Source organism: Abramis brama (assembly GCF_963993115.1).
Source record: "Abramis brama genome assembly, chromosome: 12".
Taxonomy (NCBI): Eukaryota; Metazoa; Chordata; class Actinopteri; order Cypriniformes; family Leuciscidae; genus Abramis; species Abramis brama.
Window position 1 is genome coordinate 31,412,274 of NC_139974.1, and position 25,164 is coordinate 31,437,437.

General features: G+C 37.4%; 1 protein-coding gene across 2 annotated transcripts; it reads right to left on the reverse strand.

Annotated features, from left to right (window-relative positions):
- Positions 1-7,083: 7,083 nt before the first annotated feature.
- LOC311093622 (Y+L amino acid transporter 2) lies at positions 7,084-22,921 on the reverse strand. 2 transcript variants are annotated; one of them, XM_084131155.1, is made up of 10 exons: positions 22,792-22,921; positions 19,481-20,064; positions 17,316-17,441; positions 16,161-16,305; positions 15,699-15,822; positions 13,425-13,528; positions 13,236-13,332; positions 12,967-13,116; positions 11,504-11,687; positions 7,084-8,815 (listed from the first exon to the last, which is right to left on the reverse strand). In XM_084131155.1, exons 2-10 carry the CDS (start codon positions 19,914-19,916, stop codon positions 8,718-8,720), a joined length of 1,464 nt encoding a protein of 487 aa, XP_083987281.1. In that variant the 5' UTR covers positions 19,917-20,064; positions 22,792-22,921; the 3' UTR covers positions 7,084-8,717. The 2 variants fall into 2 exon arrangements, with proteins under 2 accessions (XP_083987281.1, XP_083987282.1); XM_084131156.1 differs by lacking the exon at positions 22,792-22,921 and adding an exon at positions 20,149-20,255.
- Positions 22,922-25,164: the final 2,243 nt, after the last annotated feature.

A 25,164-nucleotide genomic window follows, 5' to 3' on the forward strand; every position in this document is an offset into this window, starting at 1 on the left:
TTCAACACGTTGCAGGTTTCCAGTGCCAGAGGATGCAAAACAGCCCAAGAGCTTCACCGAGCCACCACCATGCTTAACTGTAGGCAGAGTGTTCTTTTCAGCATATGCTTCATTCTTCTTCCTACAGACCGAACAGAACAGAATCCCAAAACATCTGACTTATTCATATGATTTTGAGCAAATTGGAGCCAACTTTTCTTGTGCTTTTGGGTCAGTGGTGTACGTCTTGGAGGTCTGGCATGCGTTTAGTACGCACCTTAATGTGTGAGCTGAAACCTCAGTGCCTGTTGCCACCAAGTCTTTCTGCAGGTGTTTTTCAGTCACTCGAGGGTTTTTCTGAACCTGCATTCTCATAAATCTGGTTGCAGCCGGTGATAGCTTTCTTTTTCTGCCCCGTCCAGATAGTGTAACCACTGTTCCTTTAACTTTGAACTTTAATTTCCAACGGTGTCTCTAGGAACATTAAGTGCCTTCACTATCTTTTTGTTTCCTGTTCCTTGTTTATGAAGGGCGATTATATCTTATTTGAACATTTTGGACCATTCTTTTTACTTAGCCATATTTCTAACATGCAGTCAAGTGTGTGACACGCAACAAACCTAGCCAGATCAGGTATTTCAGGTGTTCTAGCTCAAGCACACCTGGTGCAACTAATGAAGCCCTTGATTGGTTGCATCAGGTGTGCTTGAGACAACACCCGTTTTACAGATGTGTGCTGTTGTGAGGGATTCTATTCAAGGGGTTGAATAATTTTGAGACTGCAGAAGTCATTAAAAGTTGCATTTTCATTTGAATTTGGGGAAACCACTTGAAACATTTGTTGTACTGAGCTATTTCAATTACTTTTGTTTGATTTGTTCATTGCAAACAGCTGAAAGTCTGTACATTTTGCCAATAAACCTGATTTGCAATGGTGGTTAAATAACTGTAAATATATAAGTAATAAACTGTATATATATATTTAAAATTATATAAGATTTAAAAAGCTGTGTGTGGACCGAGCAAAGATTGCAGATTTCAAAATGTTTTTGACTAAATTAAGGACAAGCCAAAATTATTTTTACTTATATTGAAACACATAGAGGAAGCCATCAACAAGCATGTCTATCTTACTTATCTTAAAGACTGATCAAGTCTCAGGGGTCAACCAGCCTGAAAATCACTGTTGAGCAAATCCGATAATTCACCATAATCAGGCATCTCTTTGTGGATGTGCTTGGTGTGTCTTGTCAGATGGCTTTACACCTCACAAAAGCCTGTCTTTCCCTCAAGCGCGGATCAATACTCCACCTTTATCCAAAAATTCAGCAAGAGCCTTGGAGGAAATTGAAGGGAACCAACCCTCATTTTAACTCTACCAACAATAGATCCCATATACAGTCAGATGCTCTGCTGGTGTTTCTCCTCCACCATATTTTTTTGTTCTCTTCAAAGACAGTCTCTGCAGGTAAAGTCAGACAGCAGACAGCTCTTGTCCCAGAGACACCACAGGCTGTGATACAGCCTAGAGTATGGGGTCCTTCACCACCCCTCAGACACCTTCAAACCCCTCATGTGGAGAGGATCGAGTCCTCATTCCCCACGCTGTGCTGCCTTTTGTCTCGCTGGCACAAACACTACAACATGTCTATATGTGAGTCTAGAAATAATAGTCCAGACTACCCAGATCCACTCTTCACAGAGATGAAAGGAGTCTTTGAAATGAAATAAGCCCCCCAAAAGCTCTGTGTGTAGGCTATGTGCGTTTCATCCTTCACAATCCCCCCCCCCCCCAAAAAAATGGTGGGGCGTTCCTAACAATTAGTTTTAATACGGGTGGGGTGGGGTTCAATTCAGACAGATTATCTTTTTATCTACAGTCCACGGTGAGCCTTCAGCTTCTTCTCAGACACAAAGGGAATACAGGCGCACTGCAGCGACAGTGGAATCAGCAATTATTTTAAGACTTGATGTAGAGCTTTCAACCATCAGTTTTGGACAAGCACTTCAATATCACCAAAACATTTAGGCCTATAACATATTCTACTTAAGTATGTGAATGCAAATGCAACATAAACTCGGTTTTATGTGTCATTGGCTGCTTCCATCCACATTTTATGCTAATTAAAACAATTTAAAAAACGCTGAATGATAGGCAAAAATCTGTTCTGACCTTCCTTGTCTGTGCCTGGTGATGTGGTTATCTGCAAACTTGAATCTAACTGAAGGAGTTTTTTTTTTTTTTTTTTTTTTGATGTGTAGCTGTGTTTGGTCCTGTCCTGTGATTGTATTGTCTATTTGTCTGAAAATCTGAAAATGCTACAATAAATATAATATAAAAATAAAAAAAACGCTGAACGGAAACACCAAGGTGCGCACAAATTCTAAAAGTTCTAAAAATGCAATAATATACATATTTTTTAGATAAGAGGTGCACAAACTGCATTTCTCAACAAATCATGTGATCAGAAAAAATGTCAGAGAGTGAAAAGTATATGGACGACAAGATTCTTAAACATAATTTTTGAAAAAGAAGTGACTTCAATTGTTGATGGAAAACATCAATAAAACACACAGATTTTCCAAGAAGTGCGAGTGAAGATTGTGTTCCCAAACACAGGCATCCGCATCCGAACGCAAGATAACATGATGGCATTTATTGCATTTCGTCTGCGCACTCTGAAGATGCAAGAAATTTATGATGTATGAAAAAAAGAGCCCAGTTGCATCAACTACCATTGTTTTACAGATATTTTTAGAAAGTCTAAACTCTCTTGAATTAATGGGATGCCATGCAAATGTTTTTTTGCGATACTCCATATTCACAATTTTAAATAGAAACATAGTTATTATTTTTCACCAAAAAGAAAACAAGTCAATCAGAAACCTGCCTGATACATGCGCACAGGGAAGTTTCATTCTTGTGCGCAATTTCTCTCAAATTATGACCAATAAATATATCTTATTCAAGTATACTCAAATTTAGTTTGAAATGTCACTGCCATTAAAACAAATAAAAGTTGTTGAGTAAAAGTTGAGTACTGAGTAGAATATGTTTAGGGCCTAAAATAACGCTTCAGAATTCAAATATTCTGAATTGTGAATGCACCGTCACTCCCATTTTCTGAGACAACATCTGTGAAATAGGTGGCCAACTCTTAGCATGACTAAGATAAATAACATTGCACAGATCAGACTCTCCCCAAATTAGAAACAGGTGGAAATTAATACAAATCTGGGAGTGACTGAGGTGGAATTCATGGCACATGGTCAACATTCCCGGAGCAGCAGCAGCTGTAGCTGTTATGTTTAGGTTTGCAGAGGATGAATGACTTGCATATTAGCTGCAAAGCTAAAACATGGCTATGGTTAATTAGCTATGCAAAGGGATTCTGAGGCCACTGGTTCCCTCTGTTGTCACAAGGCATTCGGATGATGAGCCTGAACTAAATCTTTTCTGTCACACGTGAAACAGGATTTCTCTCTGTTTCTGTCTCTCTCTCCTTTCCTTGGCTGTAATGCAAAACATAGTTAGCGCTGTACTCATTTTGACATGGGGGTGGTGAGATCCATACAAAAGTAGGCTACTAGAGAATCAGCATCATGTCCTATTTAATAAACATCTGATTCTGATTCATTTTACAGGATTATGCTTGTCTGAGATAATCTACGGCAAACCAGAGAGGAAGAGAAGAGCGTCCCCTGCAGGTAAATCACAGTAACACAGGTCAGGACACACTTATGCTATAATTATTATGCTTATTGCTTAAGCTTAAAAAACACATTAAGCTATATCTAAATTGGCCATATTTGCATATTCTGTACTTGGCTGTGTATATAAGCACTTTTACAGAGACTAAGGGCAGGGTAAACCGCATCACTTTACTGCTCTTTCCAAATCTTCTGTAGTCCACTCAGTGTAATGCACACATGTGCGGCCTAGAGCTAGGCTATCTTTAGCTATATCACATGTCTCCGGCTCTCTCTCAGACACAGAAAAGACTGCTGTACACCACAACACACAGACAGCAAATAACTCTCGGTCAAACATTATATTAGGTGTCTTTAAATACTATAAAAAAGAAGTACAATGTACTTATTGTGTTCATGTTGTATTGCAAAACACTTTTGTTGCTATAGAGGTTGGATACCTGTAAGGTTAGGGACAGGTTTGGTGGTATGGGTAGGTTTAAGGGTGGATTAAGAGTTATAGATGCAATTACTGACATTAATTACAGATGTAATTACATGCAGGCATTTTAAAAAAATATATAAATACAATGTAAAAAAAAAAAATGTACAAAATAAGTGCATTATATCGAATGATTCATTTAAATGTTTGTACATAGTAGTTAAAGACACCTAATATAAAATGGGACCTAACTCTCAATTAACTAGGGCTAGAAAACAGTGAACCTCAGACTAAATTTAAACCAGTCCATGCTTGCAACCAAAAACTATCCATAATATAGTATGTAATACAAAATATCCCCAAGGCATCGAAATTCTCCAAACTCTGAAGGATAAATATTATATTATATTATATTATATTATATTATATTATATTATATTATATTATATTATATTATATTATATTATATTATATTAATCCATTTTTAAGTTAAGAAGTTTAAGAACCCTCCAAACATGCTTTTAACCAAAGCTATGATCCCCTTCAAAGATCTGTAAGCTTTTGATTGAGTGTCCATTGACTAGTTTTGTAACTCAACACTATGGATTAGAACTGAAACTAAGACACTTTAAACTCCTTGTTATTTCACATCTGATTGAACCGATGGCTTAACAAGTCAGCCATTAATCCGAAGAACAAATCACCAATCAGCAGTGCTGGCCTTCAGCCAATCAGAGCCCAGCACAAGCCAGAACGTGACCAACACTCGATCCCGGGCACCCATGGTGTTTATCTTCAAGCAGAAAGTGAGTAGAAGAGGAGCCATTGTGGACACTTCATCTTCACACTCACTTCATGCTCTCCCTCCTTTTCTTCACACATAAATGTAAGCAGACAGGCCCATACAAAATACAAATGTGATTTGAATATGTCATTATGATATGGATACCATCAGTACATTGTATAATAAAGCAATTCATTTTCAGCAGTTATTTACACTTTTAAAAATAAAGGTTCCAAAACGGGGTTTTCACAGCGATGCCATAGAAGAACCATTTTTGGTTCCCCAAAGAGCCTTTCAGTGAACAGTTCCTAAAAGGGCCATTTTTTTCTTAGTGTGAAAAACATTTTAAGAATCTGAAGAACCTATTTCCACTATAAAGTCCAATGGAAAGATTCCATGAATGTTAAAGTTTCTTCATGGGACCATCAATGCCAATAAAGAACCTTTATTTTTAAGAGTGTATAGACCATTTACACTGATGTATTCATCAACCCTTCCAGCATGTTCTTTCACACACACACATGAACATATCACACTCACTGTTGAACTTCCTGTGATGGGCCCGGGGCCTCCAGGGCCGGTTGCGAATCCAGTGCAGCTTTCGCGACAGTTCCATGGCTGTGCGCCAGACTGTGCCCACAGGACGTCATTGAACAGCGTCAGTCCAAACTTCACCTTTTGTCCCCCAACCATGAGCTCATATCCAAAGCAAACATTGGACCCTTTAAGGGTCTTCGTCCAGTTCCCAAAGTAGACTATTTCCTCTCTGTCTGGTTGCGTATCTGTCGTCTCAACAAGTCTGTTTGCATTGCCTGAGATCTATATTTTATGCATGAGTCAGGGGAACCCAACTCCCTCTGCCGTTCTGACACACAGACGCCACTCAGCTTTTCTTCATCCAGGGAGCACCACCTAGTATCCATGGCTGACATCTGGGCACACACACACACACACACACACACACACACACACACACACACACACACACACACACACACACACACACACACACACACACACACAGAGAGAGAACTGAAACATGACTCTAGTCATCTCCTGGACAAAAGAAGGGATTGGATACCAGACAGTGAACATGCACTATATCTTTGACTGAAAGGTGTATTTCACTAATGTTTTTCATTGTGTGATCTTATGCGTTTCACCAGTGTTGTTATTGTTAACTAAAAACTAAAACTATTTATTAACTAAAAATAATGGAAATAAATATAATAAAAAAAATCAAACCAGCTGAAATCAAATCAAATATAAATAAAACTTCAACTTGACAAAAATAAATGAAAAATTTGAAATGCTGTCTGGGCAAATTACTGAAATAAATATGTTTAAATAAGTTCTCAAATGATTAAATTGAAATAAAAATATATTAAACTATACATAAATATAAATTAATAAATAATAACTAAAATTACAACATATATTACTACTACAATATTACTAAAACTTCATTAAACTAAAATGAAAACTGAAAATATAATATAAAATAAAGGCAAAATCAAAATAATAATAAATACTTTAGTAGCATTTGAATAATAGGCTACTAAAATGACAACGAGCCTGAGATAATACTTCAGTAAAATAGATCAGTTCGCTTCAAATAGGCAACTAATTAAAGACACTCCATTTTTAAATCACTATAAATCAATGAATGCAGTAAGTGAAACATGGTAAACAGAAACATTAACACATTAATCCAAATCCACTCTAAATCAATCCGATTTACAAAGTCATTCAAAACGGTTTATTTCTTCTGATAATCACATGATGCTGAAGGAATAAAGTAGCTGTAGTCCTGTGACGCCCTCTGGTGGTGTTCTCCTAGGCTGATGTAGGTGGTTGTTTTATTGTTACGCAGTTTCTAAGGTTGTTCTGGAGGTTTTTAAGTGTGTTGCTATGCAGTTGCTAGGGTGGGGTTTTTTTCAGGTGGTTGATTTTATGATATTCTATCTAGACAGTCCATTAATATAGCTCAGTCTCTTTTACAATGTAAAGTCTAACCGCGTAGAAAAGTAAACAACACTTCTGTTGAACAAGTCACATGGTTTGAGGTGTCACCCATGTGTATCACGAATTTACTGGAGTAGTTATATGCCAAACACATGTAACCCTAAGTATGAGCAATAGTAAGAGTGATGCTTGCCCTATAAATAAAAAACAAGGAAACCAAACCAAAGGTTTATTTTTGTGTTGTTTATTGTCATTTAGTGTGTACAATTCTACATCTATGCAATAAATAACAGAAAACAACGGAACAGTACCAAGTCTCACATGAACATAAAAACAAAGTGGAATGTAATGAAAGAACATTCAGAACAGCATAGGTTTATAACATCGACACCCAAAAGTCTATATGTGGAATATTTGATTGTTCTTCACAAAATATTGATCATCTGTTCATATAGATCACAACTGTTTAAGGCACATATAATAACCATACAGTACCTAACACAATCAACATTTAAATATGTTGTTTTGGTGACTAACAAACAACCCTTTAAAAAACAATGTGAGTTTGTGGGTCAAAATTATATGTAATGAATAACATCAGGGCAGGACATATTCTGGAGAGATTAAAATATGACTTCGGACAGAAGGATTAACTGTTACAATATAAAAGAGCAATGGCAAGATGTATTGTTATTTAACAGCTTTAAGACATTAAATATCTACTACCAAGAGCATCTTAAGGCTTCATAATTGCTGGTAAACCTGTAAACAATTCTTTGGTTTATTATTATAAAAAGGTCCATCTAACGAGGAACCGATGGACTCGTCTAGAAATCCTTGAAAACGTCACCTCTGACCGGCAGTTTTTAAAGTGGTGTCTGTGCGTGTCAACAAACATACAAAATAAAACTGTTCAGAAACATCTGAATTTGAGATTGACCAAAACTGGCGAACACTACACTCAAATGCTGCTGTTTTATATAGCATCACAATGGCAATTCTCCCATAAAACAGTGCTTTCCACAACATTTATGGAAATACAGACTGAATCTTCACATTATTTTTGGGGTCATAAAACAGACAAAAGGAAAAGCCGCCAAAAATAAAAGCCAATCACCGAGAAAAGAAAAAAAGTAGTATATTCTAAAAACAACATCTACATTTATCTGGTCTGGAGTAAATGACAAAACACAATGCTTTGGACTAAAAGGACACACTTGATATGAGAAAGAAATCTTTATATTAATAAGGCCCATTAGGGGATATTAGTTAAACAAACATCTCTAGAAGTCATTTTCCCAACCGGAGCTACAAGTATAAAAAGGATATGGCTTTTAAGTCTAGAGTACCAATAAATCAATCCTTCATCTCAGTAAATAAAATTCATTTTCTAGCAAATGCATCTTTAATGTCTCTACCGATTTCAGTTAACAGGCCTAACAAAAGTTGATCATTCTAGGGAGCCTCATATAGGTAAAACTGATGTGATGAACAGAGGAAGCTCATTAAAGGAGAAACAATCTAAACGTTTAAGCCGGTGAATCTGATTTTAAGAAAACACCATATTACAGTCACATTGACATCAGTCTTTAATAACTGAATGGTCCACTGCATTGTCTTAACTCGTACCGCACACAGCTTTTAAACACAGTCACAGTGTGTGTATTTGTCTAGGTTCAGTTCAGTTGTTTACCCAGATTAATATTTCAATCTAATCTCATCTATATCCATTGCTCCATTCCATGCACGCTCAGACTGGAAGGTGCAGACATGCGGTCCTGGCTTGAATTTTGGCTTATTCTCAAAGAAGTCTGGGTAATCCAGCTTTATTGGTTTAGCTTCCTTTACAGCCAGTTTTTATTCTTTTTTATGATCCTCAGGCGGATTGTCCAGGTCCAAACCGGGATCTGCCACGCAGCAATAACACAGCTTCTGTGTTTGCAATGAAAGTGTATCTGAAAAAAGAAAAAGTTCAAAGATCATTATGTAAAAATCATCCAGAATATTAAATAAATCTCTGTACAAAACTAATGGTGCGCGAAATAGTCACAGAAGCCCATGCTTACTTAAAATCCTCTTAACTGGTCTGCATGTCTAAGATCAAAATGGTATTGATTAATTTGCCTGCTCTAAAAACCCTCCTCTTTCTAATAAACAAAGCATTTATTTAATCAAGCTCCAAAAAGGCTCTTTTGATATTGCGGGATCTGTGAAATCACACGTTTGCCTCTAGAGCAAGACATCGATAAATGGTTATACATCGTGGCATCAAAGGCCCCGCCCACTGGCATTCAATTGCTTAACATCTGACATTTGCCTACACTGTATGTGACCGTCGCATCACGTCAAAAGCAAAATAGAGCCCATTATAATCACTGACGCTGTCTACACTGGATACAGTATACAGATGTGCATTCAGATTCTGACATACTCCACGCTCTCAAGTCTTTTGACTACAGGACAAATGGAAGAGTGAAAGAACATTTACTTTGACACGTCCAGTTTAAACAGCTTTCTGTACAGACTTCATCCCAGCGTCAGAAACAAGTTGATGGTTTATTTTAAAGGCAAACCAGATCAAGTCGGAGGACTATGTTTGTTCGGAGCATTTTGTTTTGGAAATGAGGCACAATGTAATTTGTGAAAGAAACTATACTGTATCTGACAGAAGCTACATTCCAACCCGGAAGTAAATGATTCCATAATGCTTTGTCTGTAAATGACGGTTTTATATGGATAGCATTTTCAAAACATGCAATAGTGAGTGGACGTTGATACTGTTTCCTATGCAATGACATTAGCCAATAATAACAGTGGCCATTTACTGAAAGGCCTTAAAGGGCACCCCTTAAAATTACATAATTTCAGACAGAGCAATGCTTGCCCGTGGAAATTAAGAAATTAAAGAGACACAGTTACATGATTGCTAAGGTGTTCTGAGTTGTTGCTAGATCGTTGTTTACAGGCTCAAGCCAAAGAACCCACACCAAAGTCTCTATAGCATTCTAATTAGTCTGCATTAAGCACATTAACTGAGGTTTATTACACAATACAACAGCCTCATGAATGCTGTAATGTAAAGTGTGGCCAAAAATGAATAGAAAATTACTAACATGCCATTTTTCTCTGTAATGCACATGGGGGCAGGCGGGTGAAAACACTACAGTCATTGTTCATAGTAAAACGATTTGCAGTACATACAGACCATTATATGGTCAAAACACTCCTGTTTCATAAGAGCACATACATCTTCGGTTCAAATTCATTATACAACACCACATGTATGTATTTGTAACATATACACTCACCTAAAGGATTATTAGGAACACCATACTAATACTGTGTTTGGACCCCCTTTCACCTTCAGAACTGCCTTAATTCTACGTGGCATTGATTCAACAAGGTGCTGAAAGCATTCTTTAGAAATGTTGGCCCATATTGATAGGATAGCATCTTGCAGTTGATGGAGATTTGTGGGATGCACATCCAGGGCACGAAGCTCCCGTTCCACCACATCCCAAAGATGCTCTATTGGGTTGAGATCTGGTGACTGGGGGCCATTTTAGTACAGTGAACTCATTGTCATGTTCAAGAAACCAATTTGAAATGATTCGAGCTTTGGTGCATTATCCTGCTGGAAGTAGCCATCAGAGGATGGGTACATGGTGGTCATAAAGGGATGGACATGGTCAGAAACAATGCTCAGGTAGGCCGTGGCATTTAAACGATGCCCAATTGGCACTAAGGGGCCTAAAGTGTGCCAAGAAAACATCCCCCACACCATTACACCACCACCACCAGCCTGCACAGTGGTAACAAGGCATGATGGATCCATGTTCTCATTCTGTTTACGCCAAATTCTGACTCTACCATCTGAATGTCTCAACAGAAATCGAGACTCATCAGACCAGGCAACATTTTTCCAGTCTTCAACTGTCCAATTTTGGTGAGCTTGTGCAAATTGTAGCCTCTTTTTCCTATTTGTAGTGGAGATGAGTGGTACCCGGTGGGGTCTTCTGCTGTTGTAGCCCATCCGCCTCAAGGTTGTGCGTGTTATGGCTTCACAAATGCTTTGCTGCATACCTCGGTTGTAACGAGTGGTTATTTCAGTCAAAGTTGCTCTTCTATCAGCTTGAATCAGTCGGCCCATTCTCCTCTGACCTCTAGCATCAACAAGGCATTTTCGCCCACAGGACTGCTGCTTACTGGATGTTTTTCCCTTTTCACACCATTCTTTGTAAACCCTAGAAATGGTTGTGCGTGAAAATCCCAGTAACTGAGCAGATTGTGAAATACTCAGACCGGCCCGTCTGGCACCAACAACCATGCCACGCTCAAAATTGCTTAAATCACCTTTCTTTCCCATTCTGACATTCAGTTTGGAGTTCAGGAGATTGTCTTGACCAGGACCACACCCCTAAATGCATTGAAGCAACTGCCATGTGATTGGTTGATTAGATAATTGCATTAATGAGAAATTGAACAGGTGTTCCTAATAATCCTTTAGGTGAGTGTACATGCATGTTAAAAAATATAAACATACTCCCTGCAGCAGAAATCAGAGATGTGCAGGTGCCCAGCTGAACTAATAGAAATGAGACAAGAGAATCGAGAGGTTCTTGTGTGTTTGTGTGCTCACTCACCGAGCATGTGTCCCAGAAAGGCGGGTCTGGAGCTAGGCGGGAGGTGCACACATATGTAATACACAGGAGCTCCGGAGAGCGCCACAGTGATTCCCACTAGAGAGTTTACAGTGTCACTGTAGAGCGGTACAACCACCAGAAACACGCTGCACAGACAGTACACTATAGGGAAGAACAGACTCAGCTACATGGAAACAAAAACACACAGAGTCAATTAAGCACATCATAAACCAGGGCAATAAAGAAATAAACATGTCAACTGTGTAGCAAGTATTATATGACATAAGCTATTATCGAAGTATTTTAAGGCATCATAATAAATGTGCTCCTGATGCATGGACCGCCCACACCCCGTTAGCTGAACGATTTAGCCATCTGATGCATATGGCACTAAAAACACTTTAGCGATGGCAAAAGTCTAAATCTGATTGGCTGATTTCTACAGGTCTTCCGGGAGTCTTTTTGCGATGAGCTTTAACAGCCTGACAGGAAACAAAGCTGTTTTAAAGTTCTGATATTGCAGCAATGAATGTTTTGGTAAATCGTTATAAGCCATGAACCGAAAATCAGACAAAAACACACATTTACAAGACTGTACTAAACGGCTTAAGATCTACAATCTCCCGAAGCATTGTGAATAACAACTGAAATAAAAATTACATAAATTATGAAATAAAAATGACAGATTAAGAACTTAATTTAATTGATTCAACAATGTTGAATATACATGGCGTGATTTGTTTGTTTAGATTCTCTGATTGGTGGAGATTTCGTGGAATCATGGATAATGTCGTTTTTCACCAGGAATTCCACTGATAAACGGAAATGGAAACACGATTATTAAAAAAAAATAAGTTGGAATAATGCTGGCTGATGGCTTCAACAAAAGCATATACCGCTGATTAACAAACTCGAAGCTCAGAGTAGGTCTGTCTTTAAAGTTTGTTAACGTTGAAGTCGGCATGAAACGAAAATTGCAATAGTCTCTTTTTTTCCCCTATTGTGATATATTTCCAGTGAAACGGATTCTTGAACAAGAAAAAAAAATGTAAGGAGGGACTTGATTTTGTCCATCAGATATTGATTGATATTTGATAATTGTGGTTTGCTTTTGCTGCAATCTCATTCATGATCTCATGAGTGACCGGTTGTCCACCCCTCAAGCCGAAAAACACATCAGAGAAAATATGTTGTTACAAGTGGGAGGGGAAGTTATTTGGATTAAAGATTATGAGGACATATAAATCTTTTATAATACTTCACTTCCGTAACCTGACTATTGCACTATTGAAATCAATTGAGTTAAGGCTCTCCCTTACATGTGGAGCACTACTTGCATGCATGGTGTTACAGCAGATGTAGAGAAGAATCAGTAACTTATAATGGTTAGGATTGGTTAGGACTATATAGGTAGAGGGACGCTAGGTAGATCACTAGGTTTTGGAACAGAGCTGCTGACTTACCTTAACAGGTCGAGGCATGTCAGGTGCTTTAATACGCAGGTAGATCAGACTGCCTATGGAAAGGCCGATGAACAGCCAGTAATTAAAACTGAAGTAATTAATCAGCTGGAACACGTCTTTCACACAGAGGAATATGAGTGACATGCCACCCTGTAGGAGGAGGGAGAAAAGCAGGTTAAATAAATAAAAAAAGCATCCAGTTTTGTTGTAGAATGTAGATATTCTGGATTTTCTAAATAGTACAGGCATGTCTGAGCCTGACAGCTCACATTAAACAGCAGGGCTGGAATTGGTGTGTAGCGCTTGACATGAATCATGCAGAGGACATTGGGTAAATGACCCTCACGTGAGCCAACAAAGAATAACCTAGAAGAAAAAAAGAATTTGGCAAAGAAACTGAATTCCTGGCACTAGGCATGGACTCAAACAACAAAAGATTATTAGAACAGAACTTTTACCTGGAGGCAGCAATGATAGAGGAGTTTAAGCCTCCATAACAGGAGATGGCCACAGATATAGGGATGAGCCAGCTAGCATATCCCAGCACATAGTCAGCAAACGTCTGTATTAGATACAAAAGCAAAAATGTTTATTAATAATAATTTAATAAATCTAATAAAGTAGTAATAAATGGCTGACATTCTATACTAGTTTGTCTAAATAAATAAGACTATAAATAAAACAATAAAATCAGCAGATCTAAATCCTAGAGAATTAAGGCATCGCAACATTATAATGTAAAGAATGAAAAATGGATATACAGTTTGAGATTTGCAAAAGATTACATTTAACAGTTTTATTAAATTATTAGTGTTTTTAAAGATTAACGGTAGATGATGGCAGAGGTGATCTAATTGTAAAAATAGAGGAAATGAGCATGAACAATTGAAAATACAATATCCATAACTGAAATGCTATAGATTTTTGTACAGATATTGTACATCCCTAAAAATAACTTATCAAACATGTTTCTGGTCACTGATATTCCCGCCTAGGGCAACACAATTTGGCAAAACGTGCGATTAAATTACTAAAATAAATAATTATAATAATAATAATATTATTGGTTTGTATTATTGTTACCAAATACAAACATTAAATAAAATATGATAATTACTATTGCAACATTTCACTATAAAAATAAAAATGTAATAATTATATTGGTATTATAATTTTTTTTAATTTTCTAATAATATAATTTAATTTATAATAATGATAATATTTTACAGTACAACTGTAAAATTGCAATACTATAATCTTCTTATAATCCTAAAGGTGCAATAGGTGATCTAGGAAATGCTAACTTTAGCCTGCTAGCATTGAAAGCATATGATCCCACCCTCCCTGCCAATTGGTGTCCAAAGCCACACCTCCTCCAAAACACATGAACGCGCACAGACCAAACGTTATTGGATTACACTGTGTCATTCACCAGTGAGAAAACTTTACATTACAATGAGGGGAGAAACAGAAGCGCTTGCTTACATACATGTTATGTAATTGTGAAATCACTCCAGTTCAGAAGTTTTCCTATTGACATAAAGGAAAGAATGCAATGTATTTCTGCTTTATTCATATGCGATTTCAGGACATAGCGCAAACCAGTCAAATCTCACTGAATTATCTGCATAGGCAAAGTGCATTGCCACGTGTTGTGGGTTCGAAGCAAAGTTAGGCCCAATCCCAATTCTATTTTATACCCCTTCGCCTACCCCTTACCCCTTGAAACAGAGTGGCAAGGCGTAGGGGTGAAAATATTCCCCTAAGAAATGGGACACCACTACTATACCATTACACATCATTATACGTCGTTGCTAGCGCCTACATCACAGGAGATGCGCCAATGTTTATCACAAACTTCCATTGTGATGCATAATTACATGCAATTAACCCTAAACCAAACCCTCATCCTAATCCTAACCCTATAGTAAGTACATGTAGTTAATTAATATTATTCAGTACTTAAATGTATAATTACACTGTAATACTGACACCTTAAAATAAAGTGTAACCTTAAATTGCAGCTAGATAATAGCACTTCACATAAAGTAATTTCACAATTCTTTTTATTAATTGTGCAGCCATATTCCCGCCCTAAATGCACACCATTGGTTGAGCTAATGTTGTGTGTTGAAATGCTCAAACAAACAGAACTGAGCACTGAAGAAAGCTATGAGCTTAAACATCTGCTCTCTGGCCTGTTTTTTTTTTTGATAGAACCTTTTTTGATCTGAATACTTGTGCGGACAACTTTTGCTGTTTTGTAAACAAACAGAGAACATGTTTTTTGGAAGAACTTACTGTTGTCTCTGCGTATAAAAATGGGAAAGGATACAGCATAAACAAAATGTATCAAACACTGCAAACTGTATGTGGGGCACAAATGATGGATATAAAAACTTTCCACAGAGCAGCACACTAGTTTAATTACATGCAGTAGACTAGAGCATCTGTGGCTGTGGACTAATGTCATCGAGAATCTCCAGAGAGAGGACGCTGCCTCAAGCTGCTCTCCTTAACTAGATCAGTGTAACAGGAGATGAAAACATGATCAAATCTGGAGCAAATAAACTAAACAGATGCTGTCAATTAACTTGCATGTGACATCCAGGATCATGTGGGTTAAAAATGAGTTTTGCTGCAGTAGCTTGAGATATTAAGATGTGATGATAACAGACCAAGTAGCTTTTTTTTTTTTTATATCATGTTCGGCTCCAAGAAAGTTTACTCACCACAGCCACAGCTTCACTGTGTAGCAATGTATCCATGTCCAGCACTGCATAATAGGCAATATTAGTCAGGATGTAGATTACTGTGACAATGGGCATGGAGATCGCTATTGACAATGGCAGGTTTCTGTAGCAGAGAAAATGAGACTGAGTTTTCTTACATATTTGAACTTCCTACTTGATTTGTAACAAAACTGCTGGACATACATTCAAGCTGTAGTTTCTGTGCCATAAGGGATGGCAAAAATAATGACTGTTTTCAAATAGGTTTTCCAAACACACATCCATCTGTTTACTTTTGGTCAGTAAAACAGAAAATCCTGCCCCAAACTCATGCCATTGGTTGAGCCAATTTTGCTGTGTATATGAGAAATTATAATTGAGTCTTACTAACTCACAATGAGTGGAATGTATAATTGTAGGAGATTATCTTTATATTAAGTGAAATGTCATGAATATTCATACCTCTCTGGGTTTTTAATCTCCTCTGTGATGAAGTTCAGGGTGTCCCAGCCTGAGTAAGAGTACAGAGCGGCGTACAGAGCCAGAGCCATGTTTCCTGGATCCAGTTTAGAGTTCTCAAAGGAATCCCTAAAGTTATTTGTTTTTCCTGTGGCAGAGCAATGCAAATAGAGTCAAATATCCGAAACAAACAGTAATGACTCACAAAAATACACATATGTGGTCTCATGCTCACCAAGGCTGCATTTATTTGATAAAACATTTTATACAAATTACTCCTGTGATGGCAAAGCTGAATTTTCAGAAGCCATTACTCCAGTCTTCAGTCACATGATCCTTCAGAAATTATTATAATATTTGGTTCTCATTTCTTATTGTTATCGATGTTGAAAACAGTTGTGCTGCCTAATTGTGCTGGAAACTTTTTTTAACGATTCTTTGATGAAAAGAAAACTCAAAAGGACAGCATGTTTTTGAAACAGAAATCTTATTTAACTTTATAAATGTATTTACTGTCAAGTTTGATCAATTTAATGTGTCCTTAGCCCTATTCGGACAGGACTAGTTTAACATGGAGAGGTGGGGTAAAGTAATAATTACCAGAGCTTCTCTGTGATTTTAGTCCCGTCCGAATGTGCCATCTCAGTAATCATTACGGACAATGTCAGTAAAGATTACGGCGACTTTTACCTTCAGTAAAAAGGTCCGGAAAAATTACCTCAGGTAAAACCGTGCGAATAGACCCGCACTAAATATGTACGTTTAAAAGTAGTTTTCCACGTTTTTTCAAGTATGGAGACGCTTGAAAAATTCAGTTGCGTTCTAGATGCTGGAACAAGTCTGTGGCAAAACTCAAGTGTTTTCCACATACCATTCAGATCAGAAAGAAGATTGAAAGCACTTGTTAGAGGCATGAAACATAACTGTTTTATATACATATAAATATAGGTTTTATGTGTTTGCGCACGTGATATCAGGAAGCAATGTAATACGTACATGACGACAGGTGGGTGATGGCGATGCGCAAATCAAGTTACTCCTCCCACTTCTCAGTTTTAATGAGATATCTTATCCCGTGCGAATTGGCCATTAATTTTACCCCAAACTTTTGAACAGTAGCATATATAGTAAGCTACATGGGTGTCAGTATGATCACACCTTGGGCCAGCACAACCATTCCAGCGATGATAATGACTATGAGAGCCAGAACTTTAGCCACAGTAGAGATGACCTGAAGAATGGCCCCCCACTTCACCTTCATGGAGTTCACAATGGTCAGAAGACCTGCAGAGGAAAGAGAGATAGGCATGTCCATATAAATGTCTAACAATTTAAACAGTAAAATTGCTGGTTGCAACTGTTTTTAAACTGCCCTTTGCGACAGGTATTTCTCAGTGTCACTTTTGATCATTAGGCTAACAGTTAATGTTTAGCAATTACTGTATTTCCTTGTTGATCGAGATGAATGGCAAATTTCCAATGTGACAAAAGTTCCCATTTAAAGGGATAGTTATTATTTTGGTTCACTGACAGGTTTGTCCAGGGCTATAAAATTAAGCTGTGTGTGAGTTTATTCAGGACAGAGTAAACCATCGGCCCCTGCGGTTTTAATGACTGGTAATTCAAGTTCCTCCGTTCATTAGATACTGCAGTAAATGCTAGGAACTTCTGGCATCTAATTTCACCAACAAAGTCCTACAGTAATTCACTCATTGCCAACCATCTCTGGCTCTGAAATGTTATTGCTACAGAACTGCAGATGCCGCTGTTACACCCAGGAGATTAATTTAAGCATTTGTGTACCTGATTTAATCTCAGCCCAAACGCCATGGTACACATAAAGCCCAAATAAAGTTCCATTTGTCATAACAAAGGAAAATAAACCCTGTAGAATAGAATTACACTGTTATGTAAACCTGTAGCTTTGAGGTTTAGACTGTTTGTCAAGTACTTCAGTGAGTGGACTTTGCCGCAGTAAGTAGCAAAACATGCCACAGGTGACAAATACCCAATAATTCCCTTGAACTCAAACACACTGCACATGGTCTCAATCTGGGATAACCAATACATTTTTAAAGGTTTCATGGAAATCTTGGCTGGGTTACGGACCCCAGTCCAAAGGGAGAGTATTTGTGTGGCATGAATAAAATGCCAACCAACACCGACACGAATGGAGAGAGCAGCCTGGCAGCCGCAGTGGAATTAACGGCTGAACCAACAGAAAACATGCTTCAAGATTTGCAGAGACATTACTCACTCCATTTAGACAAAATTGAGACAAAGTACAAGTTTATGCAAAAGAAAAAAAAGAGCATGTACTTTAGCCAAATGAAAATTATGACATCATTTATCCACCCTCATGTTGATGTAATGAACTCACTTGTTGAATTCTGTCATTTTAACTAGTTAATATTAAAATCACACAATTCAACAGTCCACTCCACAAAAGTAAATTGGCACTTCTGATAAGGAAAAAAGAGGATCCCCGAGAAAACTCACTGGAAGTGACAGTGACATTCACATTGTTTTCGTTGCAATGACTTTTTTCAATTCACATTTTTTCATGCAATGTTTTAGTATGAAGAAAATCAAAAGGAAAAGAAAGAAGAAAAAAATGCTCCATAAAAATGAATTACTGCAGATATTAAAGGGGTTCAAAGAACACAAACTCCCCTAGCATAGGCTACTACTACTTTAGTATTTATTAATATTTTAAACTAGTTTTTCTTTTTATATTTTCAGTTTTCCTTTTAATTTTAGTAACTTTGTTATGTGCTTTTGTAATTTATATTAAAAATATTTCAAATTAGCTTTTATTTGCATTTTAGTTTTAGTAATTTTAGTACTCAAACTTATTTTATTTAAATTAGTTGCCAATGCATTATTTCTAACTGTCTTTAAGTTTTTAAATATTAATATTTAATTTTATTTCAATTAATCAAAACCATAATAGTTTTTTTAATTAAGGATATTAACACTGATTCAGAGATGTTGTGTATATTATGAAGTCAGTATATTCCAATGTATGTATTTCATATTTTGAATGAAAATAAATAAAGGGAACCATACAAACTAAAAGAATTACCGAAATAAAAGTATACAGATCATTACTACGCTCTGCTACAAAACTTTATTTTTGACATGTTGACAGGAAGCGCTCTTTTCAGAGTAATCTCACACACACTGAGCTGTGTGAACAGTAAACATTAGTGAATCTCAGGGAAAGCCTTTATTGAGCCACTATGTACACTGTTTAAAGTGTTGTTACATTTGTCTTTATCAAAGCAATCTCTCCATGCATGCATGAGCAGAAGAGCACTTACCTATAATGAGAGCTGCAATGAGCCGTACTGCATCATTTGGAGCCGAGCAGGTGGGGAAGAATGGTTTCACTAAGTAATTAGCAAAAGTAAGAGCAATGACCGCCTGGCAGGCCGGTTCCACGATCATCAGCGAGGTCCACAGACGGATAAAGGCCAGGAAGCCCCCAAAGGTCTCCAGGATGTAGGCATAACTGGCTCCTGACTTGCGAATGGTGGTGCCCAGCTCGGCGTAGCACAGGGCACCAAAAACTGAGAAGATTCCTCCAATAACCCAAATCACCAGTGATAGACCGTAAGATCCTGTTTTCTCAAGAACACCAACGGGGGAAATGAAGATGCCCGAGCCAATCATGTTCCCCACGATGAGGCAAACGCCATGCAGTAACGAGATCTCTTGCTTCAGACGCATGGAGCTGGTGGAGCTGGAATCCCCCATGATGAACTCAATTCAGAAGGGAAGACTAAACTGAAGAGGCAAGGGTACTACAAAAATAAGGAATGTGATGTTGGACCACACAAGGGTCTGATCACCTCAAGCCTGGAGTATCAGCCGAGTCTCATCGCACTTTTCTTTCCGCATCAATCTAGAAGGTGATAAATGAGATAAAAACTCAGTTAATGGCTCATTCAACACTTTCTCAATCTCTCCAACACCAATTTTAACACACCCTCTTAGAGAACAAGTTCTTTAATTGAGCCTCAGTAGTTTCGCCCACACCTGCTGCCCAGGACGTCATGTACCGACCGCAGTGGTATCAGTAAGGGAACCAGAGAGAAAAGCGAGAAGGAAAAGTGAGAGAGAAAACCAGGCAACGCTTGGGTGGGTGTGGCCATCGACAACAACGTGCAGAGCAAACTGTTTTTAAGAGATAAATCAACTAGAGATAATGTCTTTCATTTGACACTAAAACTACATGGGAACATGCTCATTTGAAAAGTATGTTATGCATCAAATATGAAAGAATTCAACTTGTAAAAGTCACATATTAATCCGATTTTATTCACATTTAAACATTGATCAGCAGACATAAACAGAAGCTCAACAGAACCTCCTTCACTCAAGAACAAACATCATAGATTTTTTGCGGAGGCTCAAATGTGCTGCGTAACATGAGAATGAACCTCATTGTTTCTCGCACATCAAGTGAACATGATTGAGCTTCTGTTTATCGTAACTGATGTGCGAGTTTGAAGAATTTTATGTGAATGAAAGCCTAGTCAATCTGTTCATTATATAAATCAATCGTGTCTCTCAAAAGTGTGCACTAAACCGTTCAATTCATATGGATTAGTTTTACGATTTCTTTGTGGACTTTTTAATGCGTCAAAGTGTCAGTCGTGTACTAGCTCAATCTCTCCAACACCAATTTTAACACATCCTCTTAGAGAACAAGTTCATTAATTGAGCCTCAGTAGTATCACCCACACCTGCTGCCCAGGATCAGTAAGGGAACCAGAGAGAAAAGCGAGAAAGAAAAGTGAGAGAGAAAACCAGGCAACGCTTGGGTGGGTGTGTGGCCATCGACAACGACGTGCAAAGCTAACTGTTTTTAAGAGATAAATCAACTAGAGCTAATGTCTTTCATTTGACACTAAAACCTCATTGTTTCTCACACGTCAAGCGAACATGCTTGAGCTTCTGTTTATCATAACTGAAGTGTGAGGTTGAAGAATGTTTATGTGAATGAAAGCCTAAATTCAATCTGTTCATCATATAAATCGATCATGTCTCTTCAGAAAATGTGCACTAAACAGCTCAATTCATTTGGATTAGTTTAATGATTTCTCTGTGGACCTTTTAAAGAGTCAAAGTGTCAGTTGCGTAGCTGCCAATTGAGGGACAGAAAGTTCTCAATTTCATCAAAAAGATCTTCATTTGAGTTCCGAAGATGAACACATGTTTTACGGGTTTCTGAACGACATGAGGGCGAGTAATTGATGACAATTTTCATTTTTGGGTGAACTATCCCTTTAAAGGTATACTCCACTTTAAAATGAAAATTCTGTCATCATATACTCACCCTCATGTTGTTTCAATCCTTTATGAATTTCTTTCTTCTGCTGAACAGAAAGGAAGATATTTAGAAGAATATCAGTAACCAGACAGTTTCTGGTCTCATTGACTTCCATAGTATTTTTCCTACTATGGAAGTCAATGAGACCAGAAACTGTCTGGTTACTGACATTCTTCTAAATATCTTCCTTTCTGTTCAGCAGAAGAAAGAAATTCATACAACATGAGGGTGAGTATATGATGACAGAATTTTCATTTTAAAGTGGAGTATCCCTTTAAAATGACCATTTACTAGGGCTGCTCACTGCAGCTCCCCCTCTCTGGATGTATTTTGGGCATAATGGGTGGAGCTAGAAAGTCCAACCACACCCTTACCCTACCCAAAACCGTCCCTTTCACCCATTAGATCCACAGAGGTGGAGCTGGACTAGGTCAAACTCAACCCATGACAGGAGGAACTGAATGTAATTTGGCTCTGCAATGAGCACCACTTGATTTATATTATGCTGCATAATAAATGACAAACAGGCACAAAATGTGCATGCCACAGGAGTATTACGACAGCTTTGAAGCATGTACACCTTTTCTAGACTATGAAACTTAATCAAAAAGTGATTAAGAACAAGAAAGTGATGTCAACATAATCTTACATAGGCTACTTGCGCTTAAATACACCCGGGCGACCTACTAACATCGTGTTGGTTGTAAAAACAAAACCATTTCCTCAGTGAAACTTCACTTTGCATTTATATAAGCTTCCACGGAATCGGCGCGCTGCAATATTCTGACGTAAAGTTACCTTGGTTTAAATGGTCAATTCGCGCAAACACAACTTCCTTCACTTTATAACAGCATAAAAAACAGACAGCATTACTAAACAATCTTTATCTTCTATCGCGCTTCAACCTTATATGGTCGGTAAAACACATCTCTTTATCAAACCGTCATCTAAGTTACATTGTTCGTTTCCAGGACGAGCGACACGTTAGAGGAAGTTAAAAACACGTTGTTCAGGTTTAGCCTAAAAACCTTTTGATTACCAATCTCACGATTTCCCGTCAAACTCCATAATTTCAATGTTACTTGACCGCTGGGGTGATAATACGTTTTCCCCCATAGGATAAACGACAAAGAAAACATCTCTGACTCCCATCCACATCTGATAGCTAACAGTTAGTGTAGTATTAGCTGTCTCACACACACGGCTCTGCTACAGCACTCACACTACTAACAGCTGGTGCGGATGGAGCTGGAGTGTGAAATATAAAGTTTAACTGAGCAACTCATCAGACCTCACCTGTTCTCACTGAAGAATGCGTGGACCATGTGCGTGGATGTCAGAGCGGACGTGTCGTGGAAAGGAGGAGGTGGAGGAGGAGACTCATGACATCGTTCAGTCTTTTAATACTACAGCTTTACACTAAAACATTAGGCCATCCTCCTTCTTCTCCGTCTCCTCCTTCCTGGAGCCCTGCACTGTTGACTGCTTTATCGTCCTGTGACCATGGAATATACTTTTATCCTCCGTAGTGGACATTATATTTTAGCAAATTGCTCTGACATCATACATGTCACAGTCTGGATGTCCTGTATGAGCACATTCAGGGTTTTTCAGAGATAACACATGTTTGGAGGTTTCACCATAAAAACAACTTCTCCTTGGTCTTTAACATGACTGACATAAGATTAATGATCAAATTTAGTATTCTTATGGAATTATGATAATATTTTGTAATTATCATTCAAATCTGACTAATTTTCAAATCGTTTGTCAACATCTCAGGAAAATGTTAGGGGAGCAGGACTTAAAGTTTATCAGGCATTTTATCAGGCACAACAAGTGAAGGAAATAAATTATGTATCAATATTCCTATGAAATATTAGATATTATTATGAAAATGTTGCCAATTGTTACTCCCATTATTACACTTTTTTTCATTGCATGTTGCCCCAAGAACACATTAATATTCATATTAGATACAGTCTATACATTGTGTTGAATGGGATTACCAATTTATGGCCATTTTACCCATATTAATGCATAAAGTAAAATATCAATTCATTCTGTTATATCTTTCACTGTCAGAAATAGGGGTACAGTAGGAGTCCATTTCTGTCCCCCAAGGTACAATCTACACTAACGTACCCAATAGGGCTTATTATTGGACCAAAAAGCATTAAAAGGTACATATACCGTTTCTTTTAAAGGTTAAGGTACAATATTGTACCCTTGAGGGTACAGCCCCAGTGACAAGCCATTGTACCCCTAAAGGTACAATTATGTACTTTATTTTCTGAGAGTGTTCATAGCATAGTTTGATAACATTGGTTTTGCCTATCATTTCATAGCCTTTTCTTTTTTAAACAACTGAGATGGTGTCCACTACAGAGGTCATAGCACAACAAATAAAATAGAAATTTTCTAAAATAGAAAATTATTTTTTTTCAAATATTTTTCCCCCTTCCATTTGTTTCATATGCTCTAAACAATAAAAAAAAATACTAAATTCAAAAAAACTTTTTTATCTGGGTCTCAGGAGGAGTGTTTGTGTTAGATCAATTATTGCACATTGTACTGTGTTTTTTTGGGTGTGCTATTTTAACAAGCAAACATGAGTAATAATAAGTATGAGATCTTATAATCTCACTACACAATCTCTAAATTGAAATAATTTTGATAGTTGCAATGTTGTAATTTAGCTGTCATAAATTAATTAATAATTAATCAGGCTATATAAATGATTATTCAGCTTTAGCCATAATAAAGCACAGCCATGTGCAATATAGTGTGAAATTTTTCCTGAAGGCAACTGGTTTTAAAAGAGATTTGTGTAGGATTTATTTATTCAGAGCTGTTGCCTCTTTCACTGCTTATTGGTTTTGTGAGTACAGTGCATTCTTCACCATTGCAGGAAACATAATAAGATCCCCAGTTTGACTCAGTTCTCTTTTAGTTAATGCATAACCATGAATTGTAATTAAACTCTCACATTTAAAACAATCCTCTTACTGCTCTTAAAATCAATGTTCCTACTGACCATATCTGAAAACTATACAGTCTTTAAACAGAAGTGTCATTCAAGCATAACTAAAACTCATTTTAAATTCAACAAGGACATTATTTTGATTAATGAATGACTCCAGATATATGGCTCATTGCCTATGTGCTTTTAATGTTTGGGTAATTCAACACAGCCAGCAGCAGCTTTAAGATTAGTACTGCACTGATAAATCAATGTGCCCTCTTAACATACAGCTTTGTCTTGTCTTAAGAGATTTCTCAAGTTTAAATGTTTGTCTATAAACTGCTCCTTTTTCCTTAATTAAGGATCTATTGCCACCTAATGGTTGAAAATGATAATGCAGTGCATCTTGATCGTGAATGTTTAGGCGTGACCCTGAGCTGACATGTCTGATAGATAGTAGTAGCCTGGCTATCGGATCCATAAAGAATTTAGGCTTCAGTTTAGAAGCAATGAAAAATTACAATGAAAACATGAAGATATTAATATATTGTTATTTAAATCAAGAGACTGCAGGATTGCTTGTCTCTGAAATGCCAATATGACCAATGGATTATTTAATCTATGACCATTGTACACTGTGAGATACAGGGGTCTCCTCTAGTAGCCTAATGCAACCCTTGCAGTCCTTCATTTTCTGCTGTGCA